At 40.9% G+C, this 12,776-nt stretch overlaps 1 protein-coding gene and 1 long non-coding RNA gene across 2 annotated transcripts in view; one reads left to right on the forward strand and one right to left on the reverse strand.

Moving 5' to 3' along the window:
- LOC106580510 (condensin complex subunit 2) overlaps positions 1-5,205 on the reverse strand; it is a 34,248-nt gene extending 29,043 nt beyond the window's left edge. The window contains exons 1-6 of the mRNA XM_014161663.3: positions 5,041-5,205; positions 3,987-4,180; positions 3,789-3,879; positions 2,144-2,236; positions 1,739-1,856; positions 1,382-1,521 (exon numbers count right to left, since the gene is read on the reverse strand). Coding sequence (XP_014017138.3) covers positions 1,382-1,521; positions 1,739-1,856; positions 2,144-2,236; positions 3,789-3,879; positions 3,987-4,171 — 627 coding nt within the window. The 5' untranslated portion in view covers positions 4,172-4,180; positions 5,041-5,205. The remainder of the gene's footprint in view (positions 1-1,381; positions 1,522-1,738; positions 1,857-2,143; positions 2,237-3,788; positions 3,880-3,986; positions 4,181-5,040) is intronic.
- Positions 3,899-6,593, forward strand: LOC106580512 (uncharacterized). The gene is made up of 4 exons (XR_001322898.3): positions 3,899-4,215; positions 4,592-4,648; positions 4,738-4,777; positions 5,923-6,593. It is a non-coding gene; the product is annotated as an uncharacterized LOC106580512 (long non-coding RNA).
- Positions 6,594-12,776: the final 6,183 nt, after the last annotated feature.

Here is a 12,776-nt window from a genome sequence, read left to right on the forward strand (position 1 = left end):
CACATATCTACAACACAAAATCCATGTGTACTTGTGTGTATAGTGCATGTGTTATTGTGTGTGTGTATGCATGTGTCTGTGCCTATGTTTGTGTTGCTTCACAGTCCCCGCTGTTCCATAAGGTGTATTTTTATCTGTTTTTTAAATCTGATTCTACTGCTTGCATCAGTTACCTGATGTGGAATAGAGTTCCATGTAGCCATGGCTCTATGTAGTACTGTGCGCCTCCCATAGTCTGTTCTGGACTTGGACAGTGAAGAGACCTCTGGTGGCATGTCTTGTGGGGTATGCATGGGTGTCTGAGCGGTGTGTTAGTCGTTTAAACAGAGAGCTCGGTGCTTTCAACATGTCAATACCTCCCACAAATACAATTAGTGATTAAGTCAATCTCTCCAGCCATGCTGCCCTATTCTGAGCCAATTGCAATTTTCTAACTCCCTCTTTGTGGCACCTTACCACATGACTGAACAGTAGTCCAGGTGCGACAAAACTAGGGCCTGTAGGACCTGCCTTGTTAATAGTGCTGTTAAGGTAAAGCAGCTCTTTATTATTATGGACAGACTTCTCACCATCTTAGCTACTGTTGTATCAATATGTTTTAACCATGACAGTTTACAATCCAGGGTTACTCCAAGCAGTTTAGTTACCTCAACATGCTCAATTTCCTGTGGCATGTCGTTAGTAAAGATTGAAATAAGTAAGGGGCCTAGACAGCTGCCCTGGGGAATTCCTGATTCTACCTGGATTATGTTGGTGAGGCTTCTGTTAAAGAACACTCTGTTCTGTTAGCCAGGTAACTGTTTATCCACAATATCACAGGGGGTGCAAAGCCATAACACATACGTTTTTCCAGTAGCAGACTATGATCAATAATGTCAAAAGCCCACTAAAGTCTAACAAAGCAGCCCCCACAATATTTATCATGAATTTCTCTCAGACAATCAATCATTTGTGTAAGTGCTGTGCTTGTTGAATGTCCTTCCCTATAAGCGTGCTGAAAGTCTGTTGTCAATTTGTTTACTGTAAAATAGCATTGTATCCGGTCAAACACAATTTTTCCCAAAACCTTACTAAGGGTTGGTAAGAGGCTGATTCGGTGGCTATTTGAGCCAGTCATTCCGCTATTCTTAGGTGGCGGAATTACTTTTGCTTCCCTCCAGGCCCGAGGGCATACACTTTCTAGTAATACAATAATAACAATTATTTCACCTCTTCCACACTCACTTTACAAAATTAAAAAGGCTTTCCGCACCAATTCCATTTATATTCAGAGTTTGGCTATGTGTCTCAAACATGTCCAGGTGACTCCACATCAAACCTCACAGGCATAGCCTGGTACTTTACCTCATGCTATTCCTGGAGAAGGAAAACCATCACTTACCTCACACTTCCTCTCTGACTCAGAGCTGTTGATGTTGCTCAGGTTCTGCTCCACAGTCTTTTTGGGAGGCCTCTTCTTCTTCACCACCTGCTTGGCAGCCAGCTGTCCTGCAGCACCGTCCTCCATCTCTCCCCCATCTCCTGCTCCATACGCATAGGAAAAGGTCAGAGCCCGATGATCTTAAATTGACAACAATTATTACATTTTTTACGACAGAGCAAGTCACAGTATGGCACCATATTCCCTATATAGTGCACTACGCTGTGGACCATGGTCAAACGTAGTGCACAATAAAGGGAATAGTTTGCCATTTGGGACACAGACAGTGTATGGATGTTATAGTTAAGAGGCTCTCACCTTCCCCAGGCTTGGTCTCAGCACCCAGGCCTCCCAGTACTCTGTAGGCATCAGCATGGACAGCATCCACTCGGACTGCGTAAATCTTGGTGCTGGCGTCCAAGGTACCCGCTGCCACCTAGGCAAGGACAGAGAAAAACACATCTCATACAGCCAACAGACGCTAGGCCCATAAAGTGAAATGACCAGTCTGTCATCAATATACTCCATTGGTTTGGAATAAGCCTATAAAAACAATGTATATCTTAAGTGGTTGCGCTAAAAACGTATTTCTTCATTAGTAGATTATACTTTAATCTCCTCAATAGTAGCGCAAATCTGAAGAGAGTTTTGTGATGAGTAAATTTAAGGAGACATAAGAAACAGAAACTACAATAAAGGAATAATTAATGTATCAAGCCATACCTTGAAATTTGTGAGCTCAGAATCCTTCTGTTTGAGGATGTCAGCCATGTAGTCAATCAGGTGGAGACCAAAGGCATTTTTGGTGGTAATTTTCTACAAAAATAGGACAAGGCTTTGTGAATCTGAGATGCCAGTTTCCAATAACCTGCATGGTTGGAGATACAGTGCCTTCAGAAAGTATTCACACCCCTTGACCTTTCCCACATTTTGTTCTGTTATAGCCCGAATTTAAAATTGATTAAATTGAGATTGTGTCACTGGCCTGCCTACAGACAATACCACATAATGTCAAAGTGGAATTATGTTTTTTATTTTGCAAATTAATAACAAAAATTACAGCTGAAATGTCTTAAGTCAAAAACTATTCAACCCCTTTGTTATGGCAAGCCCAAAGAAGTTCAGGAGTAAGAATTTGCTTAACCAGTCACATAATAAGTTGCATGGACTCACTGTGTGCAATAGTGTTTAACATGATTTTTGAATGACTACCTCAATCTCTGTACCCCACACATACAGATAACTGTAAGGTCCTTCAACCGAGCAGTGAATTTCAAACACAGATTCAACCACAAAGACCAGGGAGGTTTTCCAATGCCTTTTAGCAGACACGCTTGTCCAGAGCGACTTACAGTAGTGAATACATTTCCCCCCCCCCGTACTGGTCCCCCGTGGGAATCGAATCCACAACCCTGGCGTTGCAAACACCATGCTCTACCAACTGAGCCACACGGGACCGTGTATTAATTACACTTTGGATGGTGTATCAATACACCCAATCACTACAAAGATACAGAAGTCCTTCCTAACTCGGTTCCCGAAGAGGAAGGAAACCACTGAGGGATTTCACCATGAGGCCAAAAGTGACTTTAAAACAGTTACAGAGTTTAATGACTGTGATAGGACAAAACTGAGGATAGATCAACAACATTGTAGTTACTCCAGAAACACTAACCTAATTGACAAAGTGAAAAGAAGGATGCCTGCACAGAATAATATTCCAAAACATGCATCCTGTTTGCAGTAAGGTACTAAAGTACAACTGCAAAATATTTGGCAAAGATATTAACTTTATGTCCTGAATATAAAGCATTATGTTTGGGGCACACTGAAAACAACATATCACTGAGTGCGCACTTCATTTTTTTCAAGGCTGTATCATGTTATGGGTATGCTTGTCATTGGCAAGGACTAGGGAGCTTTTTAGGATAAAAGGAAACAGAAAAACTAAGCACAGGCAAAATCATAAAGGAACAGAGCTGAAAAATAATAATGTGCAAATGTTGTACGATCCAGGTTTGCTAAGTTCTTAGAGACTCTTCCAGAAAGACACACAGCTAAAATTGCTGCCAAATGTGATTGTAACATGTACTGACTCAGGGGTGTCATTAAAAAAAACATGTTTCCACTTTGTCATTATGAGATGGTGTAAATGGGTGAGAAAAATAATGTATGTTATTTATTTTGAATTCAGGCTGTAACAAAATGTGGAATAAGTCAAGGGGTATGAATACTTTCTGAAGGAAACATGACACCATAAGCAATGACTAGGAGCGAGAACACCACATCAACATTTCCTTGGGATGTATTCTGCCCCTCTTAGAATAGTGCCTGTTAACAGCAATATATGCATGCACATGCTGCTTACATTTTCAGTGGAGAGCTTGATGCAGGTGGAGTAATGCTCTGAGATCTGTGCATTTGACAGTTTGGGCACAGCAGCAGGGGTCTCCGTGGTGCTGCCCACAAACACAAGGATTGTCTCTTACAAAGGTCTAAATCAATAGAACACCTGTCAAGACGTCGTACTAAAGGAGATTACTGGCAGAGAGAGGGCTTGTCCTACCTATGAGAGGGAGATTCATTAAATGAGGAGTCAGCGGCAGCTTGCAGGTCAATGACCCGGGATCTGCGCCTCTGACGCCGCTCTAGCTCATCATCGTTTCTCTCGAAAGATGCGAAGAGCGGGGTGCTGCTCGCTGCAGGAGAGGCGCCCCTCACCCGGGAAAGGGGTGAGGACGATGAGCTCATCGTGACTGCCTGGGGAGAGAGGGGGACACAGAGATGCACATTAGGTTCTTTATTCCTCTCTGCTTCCTGAAGTTGCATTTATTAAAATTAGTTATACTGTCGGTAGCTAACAGTAACGTTAGCTGTTGGATATTTGATCATAGGAGCCTAGCTATCTAACGTTACCAAAGCAAAGGCGACCTGATTTTTGTTCCAAAGCAATCCTAAAATAACAACATTTTTGTTGTTGGCCACCTGTAAACAAAGTAATTTTAGTTAGCACTTGGGCTGGCAAAGCTAAACCTAGCTAGCCTAAATACAGGAATGTATCGTTTGTGGTTGTTGGTAGCTGTGATACTAACGTTACCTAGTTAGCCAACTTTTTAGCTAGCTAAAAACATAACTGGATGGGTGGGTATAATTTCTGTAACGTTCCAACAGGAATCTGTTCCAAAAACTTCGTAAATAACAAGGATGCCAACAACAAACGCATACAAAGTAAGTTAACATGATCAATTCACCTAGCTAACTAGCTGCCGAATAAGCATCAACTCACCACGTAGCTTATTCTTAATGTTTCTCCATAGGCTACCAGGATGAGGACAGACATTTTTCGGAATAAACGTGGTGAGTGAAAAACTTAACAAAATTGTCCACTCCCTACCCGGTATCTTATTCTACCGCTATACAACTTTGTATGCGTTGTTTGTTGGCAATCTTGTTATTTACAACGTTTTGGGAACAGATTCCTGTTGGAACGTTCCACAAATTATACCCACCCGTTAAAGTTAACTAAAATGTGCTAATTTGCCATCCCCAGATTTTGTTTATGCTAGCTAACGCTGCTGTATGAAAACAAAAGCTGTAACTAGATTGAATTCGTACATTACCTCGATTATTTCCAAAGCTTCTGGAACAGTGAACTGTTTCTTTATAGATAGCTACATTATAATGAAAACAAAACGTGTTTTGTAGGAATGCACTTTTGTTCCTGATCAGATTTGAAAATGTAGACACCCGATTAGCCACCAATCACCCCATTAAAAGGTGGAAACATTTTACCAATCACACCATTGTCTCCACCTTTTAATGGGGTGATTGGTGGCTAATCGGGCGGTTTAGAAGATGACAAACTGGGGGAGTGTTACCGAGGTGCTCAACTTTTTGAGGTGACATTTCTACCATTAAATATTTTCTCTGGTGTTTTATCTCCAGAGTGGGTGACCCACCTGCGGTGTAGAGTCCTTTCTCTAATTAAAATATTTGACCAAGTTGTGTCCCAAATGGCACCATATTCCAGAGCATATGCACCCTTTAAACAGAAGAGGTAAGGTCTTTGGACTAAGAATTTTTTACTGCCTGACCCAGTAAAAAAAATGCAATTTTAAAACGTCTACATGATACTGCAATAAATTTCCCCAAAGGGGACAATAAAGTCAGTAAATGGCGCTGTGAGGTAACCTAGGCAAAGAGCTCTGTAAATATGCCTATTGTAATTATTAAGTGTTTCTTTTTTGTTGCATTTTTTAATCAACTTTTGGTGATAGATGAACTGAAATATCTGGTGGTGACCCATGCAATTCAAATTAAAATAAAATTGTATTGGTCACATTCGTTATTAGCAAATGTTATTGCGGTGTAGCGAAATGCTTGTGCGATTGTGACAAGTCTGTTTATATTTGGCTTGGCTAGCTAGCTATCTTGCTCATTGTGATTTGAATGATGCAGCAACACCAGATAAAGAGCATCTGCTTTTTGGCCCCCTGGCCCAGTTTCTAGAGAGAAGTGGACTGCGGTGAGGAGATGCAGAGGCTTGCTCCGGCTTTTCTGGACCGCTGCTGATGTGTACTGCCGCTTTCTCTCTCCTCTCAAGATAGTACCTTTCTCAACTGCTTATCATCTAAAGCTGTGCAAGACCATCACCCAAGAACTGCCATATTCCTACATTTGTTTTGTCAACTAGTTTATTGTTTATTTTGTTTTTGAAGCGACTTTGAGATTCTACTTGTAATGAAAGCGCTATATTAAAGAAATCGATTGTTTTTAAAGTCTATTTAGAAAAGATAAAGGTCCCTGGTTTAGGCCAGAATCGTATCATTGTAATTGAGTTTAGGTTTGGATATTGAAATATTTCCCCTATTTCCGTCATAAAAAACATGTTGGTAACCTATGAAAGAATTGCTAGACTAATTCAAACATTCTCAAATACAGACAGTACTGATGTTTTATTCATAAATGACACTAGATGGCGGTAAGTAGGTCTAGAAGAGAACAGAATCAATGCATTGCATTGGATAGGTTTGTGGCCTTTCCAATATAAGTATTTTATTTTATCAAATGGTGATCAGGACTGTGTATTATGATGTAGTAATAGTTAGTGAAATTGTGTGCACAGATATTTGGTTTTAACATTTCCCACCTTATGAATAAACATACAACCTTTGCACATGTGTACTCTTTCAACAAACCCTATTTCCTATCAATGGGTCTCACCATTATGTAGTCTATTTGTCTATTCCATTTTATCTATGCTACTCTAGTGCCAATGATCTCTCTGTCACCATATAATCTCTCCATGTTGTTTTTCTCAGTCAAAGCCTACCTATTCCCGGAATACCTGCATTGAGGAAGCATTCACGCCTTTCAATGTTTACTCCCACAGTCAGTCTAAATGCCCTGGCTTGCACTACTCCCTTTCCCTCCCTCCTCCTGGAGAGATGTGATGTATAATCTGGCTAATGCATCTGCAGAGAAGTGCCCCAATGATATATGGTTATGGTCTATAGAGGAAACTGGAACATAAACACACACACACCATGAGTAGAAGTGGATAGAGTGCCTGGGAGGATGGGATGAGGGGGAGAAAGAGGCCATTTATCTTTCCAAAGGATATTTGAATCCACCCCTATTCTTATTATTGAGTGTTGTTCTTCTTTGGGAGTTCATATAGTGATTACATGTGCTGATAGTTAAGTCTACCATCCCCGTCTGTACACCGCTGTCATTAGTTCACTATACCCTCGTAAAACTGACCATCCTACCGATCCTCGACTTCGGCGATGTCATTTACAAAATAGCCTCCAATACCCTACTCAATAAATTGGATGCAGTCTATCACAGTGCCATCCGTTTTGTCACCAAAGCTCCATATACTACCCACCACTGTGACCAGTTCGCTCTCGTTGGCTGGCCCTCGCTTCATACTCGTCGCCAAACCCACTGGCTCCAGGTCATCTACAAGACCCTGCTAGGTAAAGTTCCCCCTTATCTCAGCTCGCTGGTCACCATAGCAGCACACACCTGTAGCACGCGCTCCAGCAGGTATATCTCTCTGGTCACCCCCCAAAGCCAATTCCTCCTTCGGCCGCCTCTCCTTCCAGTTCTCTGCTGCCAATGATTGGAATGAACTACAAAAATCTCTAAAACTGGAAACACTTATCTCCCTCACTAGCTTTAAGAACCAGCTGTCAGAGCAGCTCACAGATCACTGCACCTGTACATAGCCCATCTATAATTTAGCCCAAACAACTACTTCTTCCCCTGCTGTATTTATTTATTTTGCTCCTTTGCACCCCATTATTTCTATTTCTACTTTGCACTTTCTTCCACTACAAATCTACCATTCCAGTGTTTTAATTGCTATATTGTATTTACTTCGCCACCATGGCCTTTTTTGCCTTACCTCCCTTATCTCACCTCATTTGCTCACTTTGTATATAGACTTATTTTTCTACTATATTATTGACTGTATGTTTGTTTTACTCCATGTGTAACTCTGTGTTGTTGTATGTGTCAAACTGCTTGCTTTATCTTGGCCAGGTCGCAATTGCAAATGAGAACTTGTTCTCAACTTGCCTACCTGGTTAAATAAAGGTGAAATAAAAAAAAATATCAGCAGTCATCGGCTGACTGTCCCCCAAACAGGTCAACCAGCAGCAACGGGGATACTGGCACTTTACTCCCAATAAAATTGCAAAACTGGCTGGTACGATGTATTGGTAAGGACTTTTCTATTGTCTATGTATGTATTGTAAATTGAAGGTCTGGGAGGTGTAGTGAAGCTGGTCCTACGAGCAAGGGCTTGCATCCCTATATCAATTTCTCTCATTCTCTCTCCTGTCATCATTTCATCTGTAACAAATTACCTGTGGGACACTCCAATCACCTGCGTGGGCACTTTGTTGACCTTATAAAGGTCGACACAGATATTATTGGGTATTTTTGGTAAGCCCACCCTGCTGTTCCATTGGCCATCAGAGAAAGGCCTTTGGAAAAGGACAATGTTGGGCTATAGTGTGGGCTATACAAAATCTTATAGCCTATGAAAACATTTGTTTCAAACATACTGTATATACAGTAGACTATCTTAAGATATATGTTCTTCCATATTTTAAGAGGGATACTATTCATTACACATACAGCAACAGTAAAGAGAGACAGCTTAAAAAATATGAGAAGCTATCTATGTCATTGTAGTAAGGAGCTCCGTACCCACAGGGCAGCCTTTTCCACAGGCTAGTTTATGAAGCATTTACTTGACAGGAGCTTGCATCCATGGCATCTTAAATGACTTACAGTTAATGCATAAAATCCTTTATACTGTTATTTACCAAAGGGAAAGTTAAATCAGGTAGGCACTGCTAAATGGCGCAGCAGTGTTGCCACACCAACATTTTGAATTTCCTTGTGGCAAATATATGAATACTGATAGCTTTTACTGAGAAGGTGGGACTTAAAATATTTGTTTGACTGACTTTTTCTTAGACAGATTCAGTAAAAAATGTGTGATTAGCAAGACTGACATCCACTTATTTACTATGGGAGCCCAGGAGAGCCCATAGGATCTTCTTAATTGACTAGCTACAGGCCAGAAGATATGGGCTTGGCCTTCAGGCTGTGAGACTTGTCGATTTTTTGACAGATGTATGATAGAAATCAATACTCTATATTGGATATTAAGCCTGTCTGTGTAAGGGTAAATACTCTTGTAGACAGAATGTTACCAACGTTGATTGCTTTCATCCAGTAGACTGCTCCATTCACACTGACGTGTTTAGGCTCTCATTCGATGTTGTCATATGAACAGTCACGTAGTATCACAGATAAACTGTTGGTCTACTTAATACGAATATAGCCTTGCTATCCTTCTACTGTATGTCGCTTTGCTAAGACCAAAATTGCACACTTGGAATCTGACTCCCCTGCCAGTTGATTTTGGAATTTAACAGTGACGGAATATATTTCACAGCTGAAGAGGAGGTGAATGAAGAGAGGGATGCCCCCCTGGGACTATGTAAACGTTTTGTCAAAAACTAAAGGTGGGAGTGAGAGAAGGGGGGAGAGAGAGGAGGAGATACGGTTGCGAGAGAAACAGAGAGCGAGAGAAAAAGGGAAAGAGGAACAGAATGGAACAGGTGGCTTGTGTGGAGCCACAACCACGGACATAAACAATGCCTTTGTCCCGTTCAACAGAGAGCAGTTTTAATTCACCACAGGGCTTGCATGCATTGTTGTGTTGCTGCCATTACATATTTTCTCTGGTGATTTATATCCCCAGAGCGGTGTGACCCACCTGCGGTGCAGTCTTCTCGCTAAATTAAAAGATTTGACTAAGTTTGTGTCCCAAATGGCACCGTATTCCCTACAGGACCCATAGCGTAGTAGTACACTATATAGGGAATATGGTGCCATTTGGAACGCTGAATAAGTTAATGGCCAAAAGAAAAAAGACTGTTGATTAAGAGAAAAATTCATTAGACTGCTGCTGCACTGGTGGTCTGTGTGTTGATTGGTATGGTAGGATGCCTACCTCAGTGGCGATGTAAATATTGGTGGGGCAATATTTTTTTTTAAATGCATGCAGTGATGGAAAAAGTACGCAATTGTCATACTTGAGAAAAGTAAAGATACCTTAATAGAAAATGACTCGGGTAAAAGTGAAAGTTACCCAGAAAAATACTACTTGAGTAATTCCATACAGTATTCTATACTATTCTACGGTATTTTAGTCACTTAATGTTTACATATCTGGCATTACTCATCTCATATGTATATACTGTTTTCTATACTATTCTACGGTATCTCATTCACTTAATGATGTTTACATATCTTGCATTACTCCTCTCATATGTATATACTGTATTCTATACTATTCTACTGTATCTTAGTCCGTTCCGCTCTGACATCGATCGTCCATATGTATATAGTCTTAATTCATTCCTACTTAGATTTGTGTGTATTGGGTATATGTTGTGTAATTTGTTAGATATTACTTGTTAGATACTACCGCACTGTCGGAGCTAGAAGCACAAGCATTTTGCTACACCCGCAATAATGTCTGCTAATCACGAGTATGTGACCAATACAATTTGATTTGAAGAGTTACAGGGTGTGTTAAGTGGTGGTGTCCCATCCTTTCTGGTTGTTGGTCTGAAGTAGGACTAAATATATTTAACTAGGCATTTAATGGGACGATGAGCAGATAAGAGGCAATCCGTAATCGATTAAGACATTAATGAGCGAGCTAGGAAGGACATAGTCAATATAACTATTTGTTCAGCACTTTGGAAATGTACAGCAACAGAATTCAGAACATGGGCCATTCTTACAGTGTTCTCTCTGTACACCAAGTCAGAACTGTAGGATAAATAAAGGTAGCATATAAGCAGACAATGAAAGCTCTTGCAATATTCTATGATTACATTTCTCTAAAACAGGCTATAGGCTACATGTGCACCACCAAGTCAGAATAGTAGGCTAAGTTATGAGGGGGAAAGGGACCAAATTATTAGGGTGAGGCACATCGGCTACTAACAGCTTACTACACAACATACAGTCAGTATGAATTTCTTACCCACAGTATATATATCTCGCAGGCATATTACATCATTTATGCAGCAGCATACAATACATTTTTGGAATCACCTTGCTGAGCTGTGCTCACTTGAACAGGAAGGTGGCACGGCGGTCCTTCGTAAGCAAATTTTGTCATTAAACCTTGTCATCAGTCTGTCATTCTTTGGATTTGTGGTGCTTTCAAGACAACTGGGAACTGCCACTGATTCCTTCCAAACCACTGATTGTTGAATTTGTGATTTCCAACTTGTTGTGTAATGTTTATGTCCAATGGCCGATGAGCACCGATATCTATAATTTCTCTTCATAATTTCTCTTCATATGACAAGGATTGAAAAGGATTTGCCAGTAGATTGTCGACTTGATTCATGATGATGATTGCTAGCTTGCTAGCTAAGATTTCGAAAGTATGTCCAATCAAAGCTACGGTAGATATAACGTGATTTGACGTAATTTTATCTGTGGGCAATGACCTTGAGCCTTCTTGGATGGGCACTTCTAATGTAACTCTATGGCAGCACCCAAAGGGCTTGAATTTTCAAGCTCTACCCTACATTTTGCGGTGATGTAGGCTCTGCCCTACCTGCCCTGAAAGGCGGGTCGCCACTGCCCTTCCATTTCCCCATGGATTCCCAGTGTTAATCCATTAGAGCTGGTGTTTCTGGAGGAAGACAACAGACTGGCTGTGACTGGGGCTGTTGCAGTGACCTTACTACCACCACACCAGTCATGAGTCATGACCGTAGTAAAATTCCACGTGACCACGGTAATCTCCTGTTATGCATTCTGGACATGCTTTGGTAGTACCCAATTTGCTAATGACCATCAGGTCCTAATGGTTTACTGTCCCTCTAACCATCAATTCAAATGCAATCGAAAATCACATCAAACACTTATTGTCAAAACAGTAGGCCTATCATAATTGTAAAACTCACCTCACTGTGATGATCAATTTAAAGGAACAAGTTCAACAGCAGTTTGAAACAGTGTAAAACCTGATTGCTGTGGTGTTGTCTCAAAGCCTAACACAACGAAATGGACAGTGTTTTCTAAGGTGAGGATTAACTCAAAACACCATATGCATATTAGAGCTTATGCATATCCATACATAATTGGTCTAGCCTATACTCCAAAATTAAACAAATTGGAGTAATCGCTTTTGAGTGTGGACTGTATTATTATGCATACTGGATGGACTGGTTAGCTTATGCTATGCACCAAAATGTATATCCATGAGTCTGGGAGAGAACGTATAGCCTTAGGCGATGCTGTTGTAGCCTAATAATAGGGAATTGTTTATATTTTCATAATGAAATGGGTGACAGATTACCTTTAGCGATAAAGAATATCTCACCACCATGAGTTTCCATCTCCTTCTCGCTCTCCATTATTCCTTTCTCGAGCGTGTAGACGGGCTGTAAACAGTTTAGTGAAATATGTTTTGTTGCGATTTTCCTGAATTGATTTCACTTGGTTTTCCCAAATTAAGCATGGCTAGCTGCAGGAAAAAGGTTGGAGAGCCGTGACATACAGAGTTGGGGCAGAATATCACCTGTCGGGCAGCGAGAGCATGCTCCTCAAACAGTGGTTGATGCATGGAGTGAAAAAAAGTGTTCTTATGCACTACATGACCAAAGGTATGTGGACACCAGCTTGTCGAACATCTCATGGGCATTAATACGGAGTTGGTCCCCCCTTTGCTGCTATAACAGCCTCCACTCTTCTGGGAAGGCTTTCCACTAGATGTTGGAACATTGCTGCGGGGACTTGC

This window comes from Salmo salar, chromosome 20, assembly GCF_965601325.2.
Source record: "Salmo salar chromosome 20, fSalSal1, whole genome shotgun sequence".
Taxonomy (NCBI): Eukaryota; Metazoa; Chordata; class Actinopteri; order Salmoniformes; family Salmonidae; genus Salmo; species Salmo salar.